At 38.6% G+C, this 22408-nt stretch overlaps 1 protein-coding gene across 1 annotated transcript; it reads left to right on the top strand.

The window, feature by feature from the left end:
* Positions 1-565: 565 nt before the first annotated feature.
* On the top strand, positions 566-22044 carry SLC7A9 (solute carrier family 7 member 9). Its single transcript, XM_077831166.1, has 12 exons — positions 566-670; positions 5190-5337; positions 6654-6896; positions 7606-7731; positions 8162-8261; positions 10913-10957; positions 16064-16187; positions 17472-17575; positions 18329-18425; positions 19301-19450; positions 20425-20599; positions 21980-22044. The coding sequence occupies exons 1-12, from the start codon at positions 566-568 to the stop codon at positions 22042-22044; spliced, it is 1482 nt and encodes a 493-aa protein (XP_077687292.1).
* The last annotated feature ends 364 nt before the right edge of the window (positions 22045-22408 follow it).

Here is a 22408-nt window from a genome sequence, read left to right as displayed (position 1 = left end):
AGAACCGCTATGTAGTATTATTCACCATATACAAAACATTGACCAAGAAACATGGGTAGTTAAAACACCAGACACTAAATGTATTAAAGTGCAACTGCAAAATTATCTTCAACATTTTGATTTCCAGAAATTTAGATTTAGGATCAGATTGGAATTTTTACTTGACTAGGTTTGGGAGTACCAGAATCTGATCTCTCCTAAATTGCAACTTGCTTCATCAGTTGACAACATGTTACTTAAACTTTCTGGGAAACAACATAGTCCACATTTGTGTGCCTAGTCTGAGGGTCCAATTACCATGAATCTTGAACTAATGAATATTTATGCATCTATTAATGGAGGTAATTGAAGGTGCAAAGGAGATGTACCAATATGCATAAGTTTGTGCATCTACCCTTTTGAAAAATGAGTTTTTACTGCTAGGGGGAAAAATAGATTCAGTTTTTGTAAAATGTTCCAATTCATATTTGTCTATTAATCTGATTGTATATAATAGTAAAATAAAGCTAAATATTTGTTAGTTCTGTTTTATATCTATAGATATCTCAACATATCAATAAGTCAAATGGGTGAAGAAAACATGAGAAAAAGAAAAGGAGAGACTAACAGGGAAAGAGATGAACAATCCATCCAAAGTAAAGAATCTAAAACTATGAATCTACAGAAAGAGGCAAGAATGTTTTCTGAAATATTTACCTTAATAAGAGGGTTGTATAGCAATGCTAAATGTAACAGAGAAACATAAGTATTTCAGAGAGGTTGTGGTTGATTTCTATGTTAGTAATAAGTAGGACTGGTCAAGAATTTTCAAACACAACATTTTCTGGCAGAAAATGCTGACTCATCAAAACCAAAAATTTTCAAGGGACTGTATCAATTTTTGATAAAACTTTTGCTGGGAAACTTTCTCAAGCCCGTATAGGTGAGACACCTCCAGAATAGCCAATAGCCTGGTGGTTAGGGCACTCATCTGTGGGAGACCCAGATTTAAATACGCTCTCTTCCTGATTTGGAGTGGGGACTTGAACCTGTCTCTCTGATATCCCAGGTGAAAGCTCTAGCCATTTGACTATATAGTAGTCCTCTCTCTGACACAATGAATATTTATTGATGTGAAGTGGAACAACTCCAACACGAGAGATTGAAAAAGACACACAGCCTGGTGTTTAGGGCACTTATCTGGGGTGTAGGAGACTTAGGTTCATGTCCCTACTGCAAATCAAGTAGAGAAGGGACTTGAAACTGGGTCTCCCACATCCCAGGCTACTGTCTATTTAGGTGACTCTTTCTCCCTCCTTCTCTCTAAAAAATGTATAAGGTTTAGGTCTGATGTGGAACAGGAAAGCTTCTGAAGTCTCAAAAATTGTTGTCTCCCAGCTCTAGCCATAAATCAAAGTTCCCATTGATTACAAGAAAAAAAATTGTGTGTTCATCTAACTCAGGGGTGGGCAAAGTACAGTCTGCGGGTGGGATCTGGCCCCTCAGAGCTTTGGATCCAGCTAGCGGAATTGCCACCCCTGTGGCACCCCGGGCCATGCCACTCCAGGAAGTGGCAGGCACCACATCCCTATGGCCCCTGGGGGAAGGGGGCTGAGGGCTTGATGCACTGCCCTTGCCTGTGGGTACCTCCCTTGAAGCGCCAATTGGCCAGGAATGGGGAACTGCAGCCAACTGGAGCTTCGGGGGAGGTACCCACAGGCAAGGGCAGCGCGCGGAGCCCTCTGCCCCCTCTCCCCCAGGGGCAGTAGGGATGCATTACCGGCCACTTCCCGGAGCAGTGTGGGGCCAGGGCAGGCAGGGAGCCTGCCCTGGCCCCGGTGCGTGCCGCTGCCACCCCGGAGCTGCTCCAGGTAAGCAGCACTGGGCCGGAGCCCGCATCCTGAACCCCTCCTGTACCCCGCAACCCAACTCCCTGCCCTGAGCCCCCTGCTGAGTAAGTTCAACTTCCATTGTCCACTTCATAGGAGTTCAGAGCACTCAGTACTTTGCAAGATCAGACCCTTTAACTTGTAACAAGCCTGGTACCGTACAACTTACATCCTTCAAGCAAGATTAGCATTTAACAAAGGTATGGCTATTTGCTTCAAACACCAGCAAAAGCTAAGGATTCTCAAAATATGGATGCAATGCTGGAGAAGACTGAAGTGTTCGTGTCAATCTGGTTATAAAGGTAAACATTTCCACCTTTGCCACCTCCAGAAAGCTGCACACTAATACAGAAACCACAGTATTCAACTCACACATTTTTCTAGTGTCAATGGTTACAAATTGATGATGTATATTAGAATACTCCAAACAGTGCTTATACCATTTAATAGTTGGTATGCAATAAGTTTCACATGAGAAACAAGCATGGGGGTGCTCTTTTAGAGATAGGAAAACATATATATATATAATGTTTGTTCTGCTCCCCACTGAAGACATAACTGCAGTTAGTAAGGGTAAAGGTGAATGCGTAGCACACTGTAAGCTGTAAATTATGCAGTTAATAGGTTCAGTTTTAATGCTGCAAACAAATAAGCAAAGTGCCCTGTAATCATCCTTAAATTAATTTTAGATTGTCAGCTGTTAGAACAAGAGATAATCCTGAAATACTGCAATGTGAGAAAAATTCAGTACTGGCCAGTATGTCTGATTAATGTTTGGAACACATCACAGGATCTCACACATGGCTTTTTATTGCAGACAACAGTAACAATATAATGAAAACTTTAATAGCATTTTGTTCTCACTTAATAGAAGACAAAGTGAATGAAAGTAACAGGATTGCAAAGAGGGTTTTTTGGCCCTGAACATCACGAAACAGGCATGCTGGAACAGTATGTTAGGATACCATGTTCCTTAACTATCCACCGAAACTGTTGACTCTGGCCAAAATCCAAACGAGTAAAAATCTTCCACTTCAATAGCATGATCAAGATACAGAAACTAAATGGAATCCTACCCAATGACGACAGAACATATTCTTGGTCTGAAAGTAGCAACTATGGAACACAGTATCAGGGAAGGGTTTCTGCGCATTGTGTTCAATGGACAGATCAGATTTGTAGAGAAATGTAGCAACACTCAGCTTAAGATGTGCTCACAGTCCCATGTTTCTACCATAGTTATCAGCTGTGAAATTGTTAGAATGGTGACATAAATTATCAAATTTCCATGGGACGGGGAAATCTATATTAGCCAGGCTCTGCCTCACATCAAAAGTCTGCTTGTCTCCTTGTCAATAAAGCAACCAGTAGTCATGGGGTAAGCAAAAGATCATATAATAGCTAATTTTCCAAATATTTACTTTTAAGTTTACCTGCCCTTATACAGTAACACCTCACTTAACATTGTAGTTATGTTCCTGAAAAATGTGACTAAGCGAAACGAAGTTAAGCAAATCCAATTTCCCCATAAGAATTAATGTAAATGGGGGTTGGGGGGTTAGGTTCCAGGGAAAGTTTTTTCACCAGACAAAAAACTATATTTTATATATATACACATACACACATATATATACACACAGTGTAAGTTTTAAACAATTTAATACGGTACACAGCAATGATGATTGTGAAGCTTGGTTGAGGTGGTGAAGTTAGAGAGTGGAAGAAAGTGGGATATTTCCTGGGGAATGCCTTGCTGTTAAATGATGAAATAGCATTTGGCTGAGCCCTCAAGGGTTAACACGTTGTTAATGTAGCCTCACACACTACAAGGCAGCACTAATGGAGGGAGGGGAGACAGCATGGCAGACAGAGACACACACCCTGTGTGTGGGAGAGAGAGAGATGCGCATTGCGCCTTTAAGTACGCTGACCCCACTCTAAGTACATTGCCTTTAAAAAGATCAGGAAGTTGAGACAGCAGCTGCCACCAGAAAGCTCTCTCCTCCTGAGCCCTGTCCTGTACCCATCTTGCTCTATATGGAGAAGGGGTAAGCAGGGGTCAGGAGTAGAGGAGAGAGGGACACCCTGAGAAGTGTGCTTTAGCACTTCTCTTCCTCCCTCCCCTGCACAGCAAGCAGGAGGCTCCTGGGAGCAGCTCCAAGGCAGGGGACAGGCAGTGGGGGGAGGGACAGCTGAACTCCCAGCAATTGGTAGCCTGCTGGGCAGCTGCTGCACAGGGAATTTAGGGGAGCGGGGAGCTGAGGGGGGGCTGCCAGTCCACCCTGGTTCCAAGCCCCCCACCAACTAGCTGCAACGGGCTGCTCTTCCTGCAAGCAGTGGACAAAGCAGGCAGCTGCCAAACAATGTTATAAGGGTTTCAGAGTAACAGCCGTGTTAGTCTGTATTCGCAAAAAAAAAAAAAAGGAGTACTTGTGGCACCTTAGAGACAAACCAATTTATTTGAGCATAAGCTTTCGTGAGCTACAGCTCACTTCATCGGATGCATATGTTATAAGGGAGCATTGCACAACTTTAAACGAGTATGTTCCCTAATTGATCAGCAACGAAACAAGGTTAACCAGGACGACTTCAAGTGAGGAGTTACTGTAGTGCCCACTCTGATATCAGAGGAGAGCAAAGTTGGTAAATTCCACTGACCAAAACTAATATCTATGTCTTGTCTGATCAGGATCTGATCAGGTTTCTTAGAATTTTAACCGTGTAGATTTCTGATTCCACAAACCAGTAACTAATTACTCTCATCAACTGAGCACAGCTCTCTAATTTTTTATTTTCCCTCAGCATGGCCCTGTTTTTCTATAGTGAATGCTGACAACTATCAATATGATGTGTGCTTTGTACTAGGAAACATACATCTTGTTTAAAACAAAAAGCATCTCAAATTACAGAAGTAATTTCAGAGCTATTCTAAAAACAGAAGCCTGATGAATAAATTCAAAACTATTTTGCATAGCAGCGATCTATGGCCCATAAATATTTGCCAACGATCACTGAGATCTACTGTTGTCTTTTGCCATTTCAGTTTATTGTATCTGTTTAGATACACAAGGTCATATTAATTGTGTTTTTGAGAAAGGTGGCCATTATGCTGTATTATGGCACGTGAACATATCCTAAAAATAGCAGATATGCAGTTAAGTTGTGTGCATGTCTCTCAATAGATCAATAAATAGAAGCTGCATGTGTGGTGCCAGAAAAATTACTAATGGTGACTGTTCTCTCTCATTTAACCACATAAGGTAAAACAGCATAAGAAGTTCATATTAAGTTACCTTACTGGAATATCTCATTCATTTCAAGGTGGGCCTGATCAGTGGGATCTGCATTATTGTTGGTACAGTTATTGGCTCAGGCATCTTTATTTCTCCGAAGTCAGTACTTGTCAGTGTTGGAGCTGTGGGGCCTTGTTTAGTCATCTGGGCAGCCTGCGGAATTCTTTCTACATTAGGTAAGCAAAAGAAAGGAAAAGTTTTTATATTTCCAGTTTTCCTCTTGCATTCCATTGTGAAAATTAGATGGTTCTGCTCACATAAAACCAAAATGCTAGCCAGCCACTGTGCCCAGTGGTTGGGCAAAAACTTACCACAAATTAAGCAGTTTATAGAACATTAAGTATTAGACGAAAATTGTACAAGTCAAATTTTTACTTGACCTTTAGATCTGGCCTCCTATTTTGCATATCCCACCACATGGGAGCACAAACAAGACATATTCTGCTCCCATTGAAGTCAACGGCAAAATAACCCAGTAATTTCAATGGGAGCAGAACCAGGTCTATAGTGTATAACTATTCCACAATTTCATTGCACAAAGCCTGTTTGCAGGTGCAAAATTAGAGGCTAGTTTTTGAAATCTGGCCTTAAATAGGTAATATTTATATAAAATGTTAAACATGAAAACTGGCCTTAAATTTATAGTTTCTTATTGTTGGGCTCTGAGAAAAAGTGATGCAACTTTCAGCAAGTTGCCATTCCTGAGCAATAAGTTCAGAAATGCCAACTGTATTTGAAAGCAACCCTTCCTTGTGCATTGTGACTTGTGCTGCTTTTTTCCTGTTTTCAAACTACTGAGCAGTACTAGGTGCAGTTTTCCTTTAGGCTGTTGTTTCCTAATAGAATTCTGAGTTTCTAAACAGAAAACTAAAATAGAAATATTTGCCAAAGATATCTTAAACTACCTGAAAATCCAGTATAATAAAGGGTTTAAAAAACAAGGAATTAATCCAAAAGAATAGGTTAGGACTAAGTTTCATGTTACAGATTCAAATTCTGAGTACATAATAATTTAAAATGAGTTTGCTATAATGTAAAGCAAATAAGCCATGAGTTTCTAATGAGATAAATGAGCAAAAATTACAATACAATTTTGAACTAATTGTACAGACATCATGGAGTGAGGAGGTCCAGAATATTGCATTCAGTTCTAAGCAACTAAACACAGTTAAGTTAGCAAGAATTGTTTACAAATTGAGTGTGCAAAAAGAGTCCCAAATTAGGCACTCATAATTATAAAATCGAATCAGTAACTTGTTAGTTTTCAATAATTTTCTAAATTATGGAACTGCCTTTGGCAAATTCTTATTTTTTTTTAAATTCGGTTACTATTTACTTGTTACACAAATATAATGAAATATAGGCTGTGTTTATAGCCATTTCCTTAATTTTATATTATAAAATTTAATGAGCTAATTAAAACCAAACAGCTTAAAGAAGTGTATGAACTAAAAGCACTTGACTATTAACTGGATTTCTTCTTTTTGTTCAGGTGCGCTATGTTATGCTGAGCTAGGCACAATGATCACAAAATCAGGGGGAGAATATCCCTACCTTATGGAAGCATTTGGTCCTATTCCAGCATATTTGTTTTCCTGGACTAGTTTATTGGTCATCAAACCCAGTTCATTTGCTATCATTTCTCTCAGCTTTGCAGAATATGCTGCAGCACCTTTTTACCCAGGCTGTGAGCCACCCGTAGTAGTCATTAAGTGCCTTGCAGCAGCTGTCATTGGTAAGATCCCTATTTTTTTTTTAAAGAGGGCTGAGTTATGAAACTGTGTAGCATTCATGAATTATTTTTCCAGGAAAGTAGCAGGAGCCTCATCTTTTAAATATTAAAATCTAGTATGTATAAATCACTAGAAAATCAGAAAGAAAACTGTATAAATTGGAACAATTCTGCATTGGAAGAAGGCTAGACTTGATGACTAATACCTAATATATCTAATGTCTCTGATAACACTGATAGAAAGGGTGGGTTTAACTTAAAGGAAGCTTCACTTCTAGGGTTAGAAGGTCTAAACAATCAGGTTTCTTCCTTATGCAGTTAGCTCATACTCAGTAATAGGATGTATAGATCAGAAGCATGTGTCTCTGTGGGAAAGAATGAAAAGAAAAAAAATGGACCAAGCTTATATTTTCTTTTCTAGATCAAAAATTACCCCAACTTTTAAAAATATTTTTCAAGAGAGACTGCCAAGAAATTCCTCAGAAATTTTCAGAAAATTGTTCTCATTCTTTAGAACAATCCATCAAATGCAGGAAATTGCAATAATTACATGGAATTTACAAACCAATATAAGAAAGAAACAAGATATACAGATTTGGGTGTCTGAACCGAAGATAAAAAAATATATTGTGAATGTTTCTTTAAACTCAATTATTATAGTTCTATGATCTAGGGCATTTAAACTGAGAAATATCATTTTTATTTCCCCTAGTGATTATTACCACAGTGAATTCACTGAGTGTGAAGTTGGGGAGCTACGTTCAGAATTTTTTCACTGCTGCTAAAATGATCATTGTTATAATCATTATTGTATGTGGATTTGTTCTCCTTGCACAAGGTAATTTAATTTTTGTTAGTTTTAGATTTACAAATATAGTACTGTAACTTAGAGAGTACTTTTGTTTCTGCCATGACTTGCTATTGGATTATTCACTGAAAAACAAAGCAAACAAGCAATGATCTGATTATTTTAATTTAATATGGTTTTGACACCAGATCCTGTTGACTACCCTCAACTCCTACTGATTTTAATGAGAGTTGAGGGCACTCAACCACTCAGGATCAGACTCTTAGTGATTAAACAGAATAAACTGGAAAGTGTTCTGGGGGAAAAATTCATGGTTACAGACCAATTAGGAAAAAATTACTATTTAAGTGTTCACTTTAACTGTCGAAGTGCTATACAAAATAAAATTTGATACTGAAATGTCACCACTGAATGAAAGGAACTGTTTCATTTTGCCTCAGCACAGTTGTTTCATTTGCAGGAAAAACAGAAAATTTTAAAAATTCTTTCAATGATGCTAAAATTTCTGCTGGTTCTATCAGTTTGGCATTTTATAATGGACTCTGGGCCTATGATGGATGGTAAGATTTTTTTATTACTGTTATCAGTTACTATTTAAGAGTCTAACTGATTTTATCTCTTCTTGTAAAGCTGCCCTAAATGTCTTATTTGGGAAAGTTGACGTTTGACTTCTTTTTATAGAGAATAATTGTAGAGAGCATTGGAAAAAGAGTTCTACCACCTTAAAATAAAATCAAACAAAGCACCATGCCTTAGCGGGAAGATAACCGACTAGACGACAAGAGGGTCAATGATACATGACTTAAGGTGCTCAGATACTATGGGGGTGAAGCAGATGTAGGACCATACATTTAAATTATTTCCATTCAGAAATTTGAGCCATTGCCCTAATCTCACTTGGAAGTTAGTTTGGTTTTTAACCTCCGCGCTCTAGTATAACATACAAAACATTTTTCTGAAGTTGTGTGAATTTTAGTATTCAAGAAATATGTCAGACTGATCTTGAGACTGAATCTTCTTTTAATTTAATGAACAGATATATCCTGAGTAGCACATAGCGCAAACTTCTATACACTGCTTCAAATCCTGCTCTGGCAGGACCATCTCTAGAGACATGAAAATCTGTACTCTCTCTGTAATGATTGCCAATATGGGCAATTTATTAGTGCCAAATATATATGTGGCTATGGATACATTTATAGACAGTGTATGCATGAGTTCTTGACATGAACTAGGGAAAAACACACTGGATTTTTACAACCCATGTGGTTCATCTTTTATTACTATTTATTTCATGTTCCATTTGTCTTGTATTAAACAAAAAAAAAGGGACCCCTCCAGTGTCCAAAACAGTATTTCCATATTCCCACATCTGTTTACCCACTAAACTTCAAAGCTCTAGCTAACAGTGACTGCTTTATGTTTAAAATATATTAAATTTGAATGCTTATAGGTTTATTTTATAAAATTATTTCCTCACTGTCCAACATAAAACTACAGAATAGTATTTCCCAATACTTAATTATTTTAACCATCCAAGAAGCCTACACTTTCTGAATATATTTAAACAAACAATATTAAATTTAATATTAAACAATGTGGATATATTATCATCTCCTTTGATTTCCAGGAAGGGGTTTACACATTTCAGGCCTTGATCCTGCAAGGAAAACCATAGGCATGCAGGGGTCTGTGCGCATGATTCACCTTGCAGGACTGGGGCATCAGTTTGGGCTACCACCACTTCAGGCACCTTACAAAAATGCAGGCTTTGTTTTTCTTGACTCAGCTGTGACACATCAATACTGTTCTCACTCAGCCTTGAAAAGTCTTTATTTAGCTCCCTATTCAGCAAGGTAATTAAGCACATACTTAATTTTAAGCACCAGAGTAAGGGACTACTCACGTCTAACTTTAAGCACATGCTCAAACACCTTGATGAATATGGACCTTAATCTTTCAAGGTTCAGTTTTCAAACTCAAATGCCTAAAGTCAGGTACTTAAATCCATTATTTAGCTAACAGCCTAAAGCTTATTTAGATGCCTAAATATTGTGTTGAATGTTTAATTTTAGCCACTCAGGTTTGAAAATTGGTCTCTAATATCTGTAGATAACTGTCAATTCTTTTCACATTTCTATCAATCACAGAAGCATTTAAAAAAAACAAACCTGTTTCAATCCTCTACAATTATGAGCATAAAACAGTCTAGTTTAAAAATAACACAGTCTAAATAAAATGAATATTTGAAATTTGTCATTTATTTGGTTGTAAAAACTTTATAAGTTTTCATGAAAGCTTTGTGGATAAGAGATTATATAACTTGCATTATTTCATTGCTAAATTATAGTATTTGCACAAAGTAGGGTGGCCATACATTCCTTTTTTAAGCCCTGTCCCGGCCGTTCCAACTTTTTTTTGGGGGGGTGCGGGGGGTGCAAAAGTGGGCATTTGTCCCATTTGCTCTTGCTGACTCGATCAGTTAGCAAGAGCAAATGGGACAAATGCCCACTTTTGTCAAAGGAACATGCCGGGGGGGGAGTGGAGTGGAGTGGAGATGCTAGCCCCACACTCGGGCGAACAGCTGGGGGTGTCCCATTTTCCCTTTGGGAAATATGGTCACCCTAGCACTAAGGTTTGTAGCTGGTGTACAAATGTTTTTATTAGAAAAGATTCATGTTTTCCAGAACTTGTGGAGGTCACAAGCAGCCTTGTGGCATGTGAGCTTTGTTGAAAACCTGGCATTAATCCAAGCAGTTTATTTGTGTGATGTACTGGCAGTACTCTAGCTAGATTCTTACACTTTGGCAATTACACGTTACCTGAGCAATACACTTTAACAGCACACTATGCTACAGCCCCTTCTACTCAGGGTACTTACAAAAAAATCCAAACCTCTAAACCTTGCAATGCCATTGACACTATTCATCTCATATTACAGATGAGAAAAGTGAGGCATAGAGAGGTTAAGAAACTTATATGCCCAGTGTCATATAATGAAACGGAGGCAGAGCTGGGTATAGAACCCAGATCTAATTCCATGTCATATGCTTTGGTTAAGTTAAGGATCTTACCAGGTTTACTTTTTTTTTAGTTGTTAGAGGTTGAATAGCAGCAACAGTGATGTCAGAAATAAAGACCTGATTTTCAAGTAATTTGCCATTTCAGGATCTGATTACAAGTAACATTATGCTAATGGATTTTTTTGCAGGAATCAGCTCAATTACATTACAGAAGAACTTAAAAATCCTTACAGGTGAGACAACCAAAAGACAACCTAGAAAGCAAAAAAGGCAGAATTTCTAATGCCACAATCAGATCATTAGAAGTCTTAACAGCAGCTGCATATTTTACTCTCTCTCTCTGGTTAAGAACTGGGCACTCAAAAGTTTTGGTGCTTGTTCACAAAAGAATAATTTCATTAGCATTTATTCTGTTTTTTTACATTCAATACTGTATACTTGTGAATCATCTCTAATTAATTATTCATTTCCATGACTCTACAATGCAAAGAGTACAGAGAATGCATGCTAATTAATTCTTTTCCATCCCCTTGCTGACTGCTACTTTGGATATAATAGAGAATTTAATTTCTGATTAGCATCCACACAGATTTCAGGGAGGTTTCAATCTTATTATTATAGAAATAAATAAATACTGGGGAAAGCCCCTCTATAGTATAGAAAATTGCCTGAATACAGACTTATCATTCCCTTCAATGCATATACACAATTCCCATTAGGAGTGAGAAGTTGTGCGCTGAAGTCAAGAGAAACTACCAAAAGTTCATTCAGAAGTAATCGCAGGTCTAGAGACACATGCATCAAGCTTCTTATCTTTCTCATTTCTCCTAGAAAATCTAAAGAGTGCACAATAGTTACATTAATGACCATTTAAAAAAAAGATTTATCATCCTGGAAAATGGGTTTCTCAAAGTGTAAGTTTAGTAACCCTGACTTCTTCACAGGTGATTGACAGGCAGCCAGCCAGTGCAAAAAAAGAAGAGGCTCTCACCACAAGAGGTCACTGCTGCTAGTACACACAGAAGGACCAGGAGAGTGACTTCCCAAAAATTAATTCACTAACAGAATTGGTTATCAACACCACCAACTATGTGGAACAACAGTGACTAGATGGGCATATGGACTACTGGAGCTACTCTCCAGAGACCAATTTTACAGAAAAGGGACAATATCCCTTTTTTGCAGCAAGTAGCCCCAATAATCCATATGAGTGGGGTCTAAATGTCAGTACCAATCAGTTGAACTAGGATGAAAAAACCTCTGCGCCAAAATTCTAAAAATATACTGGATTAACCGGGATTATTGAATTTAGAATAGTATCAGAGGGTAGCCGTGTTAGTCTGTATCCACAAAAACAACAAGGAGTCCGGTGGCACCTTAAAGACTAACAGATTTATTTGGGCATAAGTTTTCGTGGGTAAAAAACCACTTATTCAGAGTGAAGTGAAGTGACTGGAGTGAAAATGACAGAAGCAGGCATTATTATACTGACACATGAAGAGAAAGGAGTTACCTCACAAGTGGAGAACCAGTGTTGAGGGCCAATTCAATCACGGTGAATGTAGTCCACTCCGAATAATTGATGAGGAGGTGTCAATTCCAGGAGAGGGAAATTTGCTTTTGTAGTGAGCCAGCCACTCCCAGTTCCTATACTAGCCCAAATTAATGGTGTTAAATTTACAACTGAATTTTAGTTCTGCAGTTTCTCTTTGAAGCCTGTTTCTGAAGTTTTTTTGTTCAAGTATGGCTACTTTCAAATCTGTTACCGAATGTCCAGGAAGATTGAAGTGTTCTCCTACTGGCTTTTGTATGTTACCATTTCTGATGTCCGATTTCTGTCCGTTTATTCTTTTACGTAGAGACTGTCCGTTTTGGCCAATGTACATGGCAGAGGGGCACTGCTGGCACCTGATGGCATATATCACATTAGTAGATGTGCAGGTGAATGAGTTCCTGATGGTGTGGCTGATGTTCGGTTCTCTGATGGTATCACTAGAGTAGATACAGGGACAGAGTAGGCAACAAGGTTTGTTACAGGGATTGGTTCCTGGGTTACTGTTTCTGTGGTGTGGTGTGTAGTTGCTGGTGAGTATTTGCTTCAGGTTGGGAGGTTGTCTGTAAGCAAGGACTAGCCTGCCTCCCAAGGTCTGTGAGAGTGAGGGATCATTTTCCAGGATAGGTTGTATATCGCTGATGATGTGCTGGAGAGGTTTTTGCTGGGGGCTGTTTGTGATGGCCAGTGGTGTTCTGTTATTTTCCTTATTGGGCCTGTCCTGTAGTAGATGACCTCTGGGTATCCATCTCGCTCTATCAATCTGTTTCCTCACTTCCCCAGGTGGGTATTGTAGTTTTAAGAATGCTTGATAAAGATCTTATAGGTATTTGTCTCTGTCCAAGGATTGGAGCAAATTTGGTTGTATCTTAGGGCTTGGTTGTAGACAATGGATCATGTGATGTGTCCTGGATGGAGGCATGTAGGTAAGTACAGTAACTCCTCACGTAACATTGTAGTTATGTTCCTGAAAAATGCTACTTTAAGCAAAACAATGTTAACTGAATCCAATTTCCCCATAAGAATTAATGAGGTGTGGGGGGGGGTAAGAGTATGTTCCAAGGAAATTTTTTTCGCCAGACAAAACACTGTATTTTATATATTTTTTTAAATTTACACACACACACACACACACACACACACACACACAGAGCAACAAAGCTCTTGTCCTGGTTTCCATGGGTCCTGCGCTTCTTGGTGGATTTTGCTAGCCTCAGAGGCTCACTGTGACTCTCCACGTAGCCCTTCTCTCTCTAGAGGCAAGGGTTACAGCCTACTGAGCCATTTTCATCATAAGTCAGCAAGGTAAGTGAGGAGAAGTAACCCTCCCTCGCACAGTCTCTGTTATCTCCCAGTCTCAGTGATTAATCAGGGGAAGAGCCCAGGCCTGCCCTCTACTCTGGGCTAAAGCCCAGGGACCCTAATAGTAGCAGCTATGGTAGCTGACTTTTTGGAAATAGGATGCGTACAATTCCCTGGCCTACTTCCCCATCTACTTCACCGTTACCTCAGGGCCTCCTTCCTTGCGCCTGAAATAGTTTGTACTGCTCAATTCCTCCAATAGTGCGGCTTCCTCCTACAGCTCCTGACATGCACGCCCAACTGACTAACTGGGAGGCTTTTAACTAGTTTCAGCCAGCCCCTAACTGGCTTCAGGTGTCCCAATCAACCTAGCTATCTTCCCTGCCTTCTAGAAAGATCTTAATTGGCCCCAGGTTTCTTAATTGACCTGGAGCAGCTGCCATTTACTTATCCTGGTACCAGGGATTTGTTGAGCCCGGGACTAATATATGCATCTCTCACTACTTTTCTATAGCCATCTGGCCTTGCCCCATCACTATATCTATATTTACAATTTATACACACACAGAGTATATGTTTTAAACAATTTAATACTGTACACAACAATGATGATTGTGAAGCTTGGTTGAGGTGGTGCAATCTGAGGGTGGAAGAGGGTGGCATATTTCCCAGGGAATGCCTTACTGCTAAATGATGAACTAGCACTCGCCTGAGCCCTCAAGAGTTAAAACACTGTTAATGTAGCCTCACACTCTACAAGGCAGCATGAATGGAAGAAGGGGAGACAGCATGGCAGAAAGAGAGAGAGACACACACACAGTGTGTGTGTGTGAGAGAGAGACGCAGATTGTCCCTTTAAGTATGCTGACCCCACTCTAAGTACATTGCCTTTTTAAGTAGATCAGCAAGTTGAGACAGCAGCTGCTACCAGCAAGCTCCCTCTGTCCTGAGCCCTGTAGTGTCCCTTCCCCTGTGGAGATAAGGTATGGGGGCAGGGGGCCAAGAGCAACGGGATGGGGTCACCCTGACATTAGCACCCCTCTTTCCCCGCCCCCGCACAGCAAGCAGGAGGCTCCCTAGAACAGCTCCAAGGCAGAGGGCAGGAGCAGCACACAGCAGTGGGGGGAGGAACAGCTGAACTGCCAGCAATTGATAGCCTGCTGGGCAGCTGCTGCACAGGGAATTTAGGGGAGTGGGGAGCTGATAGGGGACTGCTGGTCCACCCTGGTTCCAAGCTTCCCCCAGCTCGCTGCATCGGGCTGCTCTTCCTGCAAGCAGTGGACAAAGCAGGTGGCTGCCAAACATTATAAGAGAGCATTGAACAACTTTAAATGAGCATGTTCTCTAATTGATCAGCAACATAGTGAAACGTTAACCAGGACGACTTTAAGTGAGGAGTTACTGTATAGCGGTCAGTAGGTTTCCAATATAGGGTGGTGTTTATGTGACCATCACTTATTTGCACTGTAGTGTCCAGGAAGTGGATCTCTGGTGTGTACTGGTTCAGGCTGAGGTTGATGGTGGGTTGGAAATTGTTGAAATCCAGGTGGAATTCTTCAAGGACCTTCCAGTGGGTCCATAAGATGAAGATGTCATTGATGACACTGGTGCATGCATGCATCTTCCTAAGAAAGAAAGCCCCTGCTAGGAGCTGCACATCACGCTCCTCATGCATGAGGCAAAACAGAAACTAGGCTCTATGCACAGTAACACTACTCTGCCCGTGTGGAAGGGGACTCTCCTTTTCTTCTGACATATCAGCTGCCTGCCAATCACCTGCAGAAACATGAGGAGCCATCAGTATGGATTACTTGAGGTACTGGCTGCAAAAAGGAATTCCAGTAAATGTAGAATTTGTAAAAACAGATTTAATCAAATTGTAAGAGGAACAAAAATGTTTGCTTTTAAATGGAAATATAAACAGGGGAGCTCAGGATTTACCCATTCCCTTGGGGTTGTGAAAATCAAGTAATTATAACATATTGTTCTAGTCAGAGCACACAGAACATTGATCTACTCTGCCAGATACATGTGGGTCAGGTGCAATCAGATCCAATTTGTATGAAGTAGTGACTCACCTTTGCATCAATCCCATGAGTGAATAGCTATTAAGTTATTACATGAGAACTAGAAAGTACATGCACTAGGAACACCCAACTAGAATTGCATTTTACTCAACTTAGTGAAAAATGAGAACAAATAGCATAAATGGTGAAAAAGGAATTTAAATTTTAAAAATTCCTTCAATTTTAATCATCCATGATAGCATAAGTAACACAGGTACTGAATTCCTAAAAATGGGATTGTCCTGAACAGTGATCCTTCAGTCTTAACATGATTCATATACAATATTTACTAGTTAAGATACCTGTGACTTTTTTTAGAATCCTAAATTGGAACTTAAATAGGAAAGCACCTACAGTCCATTATAATAAAGCTGCCTAGTGGTTTACAAATGCTGATACTATGTTTTTACATTCTGTAGAAATCTACCACTTTCTATAATCATTGGAATCCCATTGGTTTCAGTTTGCTATGTTCTGATTAATATTTCATATTTCACAATAATGACGTCAACAGAACTTCAGCAGTCCCAGGCGGTTGCTGTGGTAAGCCACTTTTCATTTTATGATTAGAAGTATCAACTGAGACACTATTTTTGTTGCAGGGCTGAGTCCAAATCATAAAAAAATCCTAACTTTCTTAGTTTTCAGGAAAGAATTTTTCAGTACCATTGTAAATTTGTAAACTCTATCAATATTTTAATTATGTCACAGAGATAAAAGTATCTTTTTGAAATTAGTTTGTAGAAAGTGACAATTTAGTATGCATGAGACATCTTCTACAGGAAATCTTCAGTGTATTTGCAGATTAGTGATGCTTTTACTTCACAATGCGTTAGTGAGGGGTACAATTTTATTTTCACTGGTAAACATCTGAATCCCTGGTTGTACCCATCTCTATGTTCGTTCTGGGGAAAAAGAACAAACAATTCATGACATGCTGCATTCTGCACAGTGAAGAAGAGCACCCATGCAGAAATACTCCATATTCCAATGAACATTGTACAAGCAAATGGAATCTTGCCTTTAGAGAGCTGGATTCTGGTGTATTTCAATATCCTGCCTACTCACAAAAATGGCTGCAGAGCAGAGATTGGTGTAACGTGTATGCATACTTTACTTAAAACACAGCAAGGTAGTCTGATTTTAGGATTACTAGTCTTGAGTGTCCCTATCAACATATTATTAAGTTGTATCAATGGTATTACATCAGCTACTATTAAATTGATCAAACTGGATCAACACTGACAATATAAGCCTGCAGAAATATCTCACTTGATCTCAAAAGCTAAGCAATGTCAGGGCAGGATGGTAGGTTACCCAGAAAACATAGGGTACTTAAGAAGGAGTGCTAGTGGGCATTGGTGATAAGACACATAAGAGAGGCCCTGAGCCTCACCTATATTTAAGTTTCCATGCCACTTTTGGCAAAAATAAGGATGCTAGTGCTGGTATCTTGATCAGATTCCAGTTTGATATGTTCTGTATCTAAATTCCCCCTACTTTCAATTGGATGTGATACCCTTAAGATTCTTGTCTTAAACTGCTATATAGTAGTATTGGGTCATAGCAACACAACTATTGTGTTCTAGTAGTCAAGGTTCTTTCATTAGAGTGGTAGGTGAAATAATTATTGTACATAGTTTGCAAAATAATTTGGGATAAAAACAAGCTATGTAAAATTATATTGATTTTTTGAAAGGTAAAATACATTTTAAAAATTCATTTACTGTATATCTGATTGGTTCCCACACCAGTGAACACACTACGAAGTAGAAAAATGATACATATCATATTAACGTGTTTATATTTTAATCCTCTATGGCCCAGACATTTGGGGATCGGGTCCTTTATCCAGCTTCTTGGATAGTTCCTCTCTTTGTGGTCTTTTCTACAATTGGAGCAGCCAATGGGACGTGTTTTACTGCTGGCAGGTAAATTTCAACTCTAAATAGCAGAATACATAACAGGATTTACAGGTAAAAGTTATATAATGTCTTCTAAGTCTAGGATTTAATTTAAACAAATGATTGAACAAAATACCTGCAAACTTAGTTATGTAGCCCATTCTCAGCAAGGACCAGTAGCTATGAAAGTTTGAAAATAAGGAATTAAACATTTTCCTAAAATGCCTGTAAACAAGTACAGGCTTCTTTCAGCTAAAAAACAGTTCTTTAAAAGTAAGAGTCACCTGAAAATCAAAAATTAAAGAGGTTAGAACTTGAACTAGTTTTGTGCGTGTACAAATATTTGAGAGGTTTGCCAAACCTCATACTTCACAAGGTTTCTAAATCCCTAAAATCATACAATGTGAAATTACATTTGTGCTGAAAGTTCTATGTGATGAATTTTTTTTAAGGGAGAAGAAAACAATGTTTTGCTCTGAATTAATGAACCAGTTTCACATCTGTGCTCAATGGAGTTTTGAAAACAGTTATAATTCCTCCTTCACAACCTGTGTGATGGTTCCCTACACTCTAGAAAATATTAAATTAGGCTTGATGCACTTGGGAGGCATATATAGATATTACTTAGTTAGATGTAGCCATATAAAAGACATCTATATTAATAGTTAAATGTTACTCTGTGAAGAATATTAAGTATTCGGAGTTACCTGAAAAACAGAGCCACTTGAATCTTTGTAGATGCTACACTAATCAGATTAACATATGTTTTTGTTTTGTCAGACTTGTTTATGTAGCAGGTCGTGAAGGGCACATGCTAAAGGTGCTGTCTTACATTAGTATTAAACGTTTCACCCCAGCACCTGCTATCATATTTTATGTAAGTATGAATGCTAAGCAAAGAAATAAAACTTTCAGCTAAAAATATCAAAAATACTCAGATCTGAAATTACATTGGCTCTTCAAATGGCACAATGGTGATCTCAACATGTTATCCCTACACATATTTTCATGCACATATGGTTTCATATACAGGGAAATAGTCTTTTTGATTTATAAAAGAATATTTCAGCTATGTAATACATAAAAACAGCTCAACTTGAATCTAACTCCATACCAGATGGAGATTCTCCATGTTTTAAAGTTCATAGAATTGGAATGTAAAAATGCAACTCTGTCAGTTTAAGGGAAGAAGTAGGGTACTGACAATGAAAATCAGCTATGTAGAGTAAAGTTGTCTTGATGGTCAAACTGGCTCACTCCAGGATTTCTGTGAATACAAGAAATCTAGGAATTTTTTCTCCTGTAAACTTTCATGCCTGTAAAGTAGGTGTTAGACATACTGTCATAAATTTGAGAGATTCATTATGTATATATGTAGCATCAATACAAACACTTCATCATGCTTAGCAAGTAGGTTTATACAAGCAGGAAAGAAGATTTATATCATGTTGGCACATATCTTGCAAGCACCTATGCGCATACTGAACTTCAAGCATGACTTCAATGGAATTACTCATAATCAAAATTAAGCACACATTTGCAGGATCAGGCCATTCTCAGGAAAGGGTGCCAAGTATGCTGAATTGTTGCTGAATCTTCACCACGAAGTAGAGCAAACACATGTACACTCACTGCGTATGGGATCAGTCTGAATGTAAAACTGTGCCCTCCATAAAAGTGAGAGCTCCATTCTTCCTTCTACACTGACCATCTTTTATCAAGTCCACATTAATTCTCATATTTTATTTTTAGGGTGCCATTGCTATTATTTATATCATCCCTGGAGACATTAATACACTCATAAACTACTTTAGTTTTGCTGTCTGGATATTTTATGGTTCGACTGTATTTGCACTCATAGTTATGAGATTTACAAGAAAAGAGCTCAAAAGACCAATCAAGGTAAGTTCAGTACTAGAACACATTTCTAAACATAATAAAAATGAACCAGTCATGGTCCTCATGATGGTAAGAAAAGTGGCTCTCCACTACTGGTATTCCTTCTCCCATTAACATGAAGGCATGGACTTGTCCATGGAGTTTGGAATACTGAAAATCATACTGGAGAAGTCGATTCCCTTCCTTTGAAGATCATTTTGCCCCATGAAACTACTACTTAGTTATAGTTCCTTTTGCTGTTCCCTTGAGAATGAACAGAGACAGGCAGAGGGTCAGAGAAGTACAGGTCTTGGCACCTTGTCCATACTGACGCACCTCTGCTGCCTGCCACAGTGAAAGGGTGAGGGGGAAAGGAAAAAAGAAAAGGAGGACTTGTGGCACCATAGAGACTAACCAATTTATTTGAGCATAAGCTTTCGTGAGCTACAGCTCACTTCATCAGATGAAGTGAGCTCTAGATCACAAAAGCTTATGCTCAAATAAATTTGTTACTCTATAAGGTGCCACAAGTACTCCTTTTCTTTTTGCGGATACAGACTAACATGGCTGCTACTCTGAAACCTGGGAAAAGGAAAGAAATCTAGCTGCAGATAATGAAGAAGGGTGGGAGGCTGCAACCAGAGTGACTGTGATAGGTCAGAATGAGTTGGGGGCAACACTCTCCTGGAGAGTTCATCCTACTGAAGTTCAGATTTATGATTCACAGTGAATTCATTACAGTTCTAGCATTGGGACCAACAGCATTGCCAGAGTAGTCTTGGTCTGTGACATAGCCAAACTGACCCTCGGCTGCTACTGACCCTCTCAACCACTCCGCTAATTTGATGAACTCTCTTCTGAATATTCTTTTAAAAAATCAGAAACAAGGCAGTAAAAGTAACTTCTCACATTCAATAAGATATGTAGTAAAGGTACGCAATATCAAGGAAAAATAGCCACAGAATTTGCTGAATACTTCTATGCTTTGTCTATTACAGATACCTATCGTCATTCCCATCTTAGTGACAATAGTTTCCATTTTACTAGTTTTGGCTCCAATCATCAGTGAACCCGAATGGGCATATCTCTACTGTGTTTTATTTATGCTTGGAGGACTTCTATTTTATGTCCTTTTCATTCATTTTAAATTCAACTGGGCTCAAAAAATATCAAGTAAGTATATATTTTACAGGTGATTTGCAAACAAAGATTTCTATTAAATAATGCATACAACAGGATACCTCTAAGATGTAGCAACCATTCCTTTCTCCCCTGAGTAAAATTCTCTTTATATTCAACCATCACATCTAACTTACATTGAGAGAGAGGCATGATCTTTTGATATAAGCATAGCAAAAGTTGCTAGGAGCTATTGAATTCTAATCAGAGCTCTTTGGCACATTATATCTTTGCTTCAGTTTCTTCCTGTGTAAAAATTGAGATAATATAAGATTTGATGAGATTTAGTTCATAAAATGCTTTGCAAAGTGATACATATCAGCGTATCAGTGCCAAGGTTATGTAAAATAGCTTAAGTTTCCATTGGCAATATCCTTTTAAATCTTGTAATTTAGAAGTCGAAATAAATTTGAAATGCCCTGGCCAGTAACTGAAGTGACTTTAAACACACCTAGCTATTTTCTGTTCTGGCACTTACCTTGCACTCAGATTTCTTTCAAGATTTAATATCTTCACCATCAGTTTAACAAAGACAAAATTAACAGCATGAAATGGAAACTAAAATGACAGCCTTAGGGCTTGTGTACAGAGGGTTAGTGTGTGGCAAGCTGGGAGGTAAATATACAGTGCAATAGTTTGCCATGCACTGATTGGACATGTGGACCCTGCTATAATGCACTCAAAGTTCCATAGTGTGCTTTGATCTACTGCTGTATGAAACAATGCTAAAAAGTGAGAGGAAAATGATTATGTTTTAGCAGCGCCCCTGCAGGTCTGTTTATGAGGTGACTTGTAGTCTTCTTTAAAAGTACAACTCCTATCTATTTTCTGGGGGAGATGGAAGATGAAATGAGACATTACTGAAAGGGAAAGTAGGACTGGTTTTAAGAGGATATAAATCCCACAACATTATTGGTCTTCCTTAAAAAAATAAATCCATCTGTCCACAAAACTAAAGCTACTTTATATTACATAATGAAAGGCAGTGTGATCTACTATAATGAGTACAAAACTGGGAACCTGGAATTTCTGAATTCACATCCCAAATCAGGGGTGCTGGAACAATTTGTACGAGGGGGTGCTAAGAGCCATTGAACCAAACTGTAAAGCCTGTATATGACGGAAACCACTTCAAGCCAGGGTGTGCTGCAGTTTCAGCACCTATGTCCCAAATCTGCTACCAATTTACTCTTTGGTCATGGGCAAGTTTTGTCTTCCCCATCTGTAGTGTGGGGGAAATAAATGCTTATGCATGCAACATTACACTCAAGTTAGTGAAATGGTGTAAACTTGAATTAAAATATATAGTTAACATTGCCAAAGGCCTTTTAAAACTTGTGTTAAACATCTCTAACCACAGTAACTTATTTTCAGGGCCCATCACCATGCACCTTCAGATGCTTCTAGAAGTTGTTCCACCAGAGGAAGTTCCTGAATAAAAAGATTTGATTTTCAATAGTCTACTTTTAAGTACTATAATGTTTGTGAGGCAGCTTGAATAGTTTGAATGTTTATGTTTGCTAAATTCAGACTTGTTCATCCTAATGTGCAGTTTTATTTTTGCAACAATTTATAAATATGTTTTAATTATCATCTTATATGAGAATCAGACGCTTTCTGTGCATGGAATTCTATCTACATCTGGATGGCTTCATTGTTTTGACTGCTACTCTGCTAATATGTTAAGGTGAACTTAACATATTAGCAGATTGCACATACATATTAGGAACTGTTTTCAGCTATAGTAGTGGTGAATAAAGAGAAATTCATTCACCAGTAAAGGAGTTTGTCAGAATCCCTCCT

The sequence above is a fragment of the Eretmochelys imbricata genome, chromosome 12, assembly GCF_965152235.1.
Source record: "Eretmochelys imbricata isolate rEreImb1 chromosome 12, rEreImb1.hap1, whole genome shotgun sequence".
In the NCBI taxonomy this organism is placed as follows: Eukaryota; Metazoa; Chordata; order Testudines; family Cheloniidae; genus Eretmochelys; species Eretmochelys imbricata.
The sequence above is the reverse complement of the archived record's forward strand: the minus strand, read 5'-3'. Positions and strand labels throughout refer to the sequence as shown.

Bases quoted from the DNA above. Each gene is read 5' to 3' on its own strand.
- SLC7A9 (XM_077831166.1), top strand. From the start codon at position 566: ATGGGTGAAGAAAACATGAGAAAAAGAAAAGGAGAGACTAACAGGGAA. The intron at 16,188-17,471 runs GTAAGCCACTTT...TCTATGGCCCAG, and splicing joins AGTCCCAGGCGGTTGCTGTG to ACATTTGGGGATCGGGTCCT. The intron at 18,426-19,300 runs GTAAGTATGAAT...TTTTATTTTTAG, and splicing joins CACCTGCTATCATATTTTAT to GGTGCCATTGCTATTATTTA.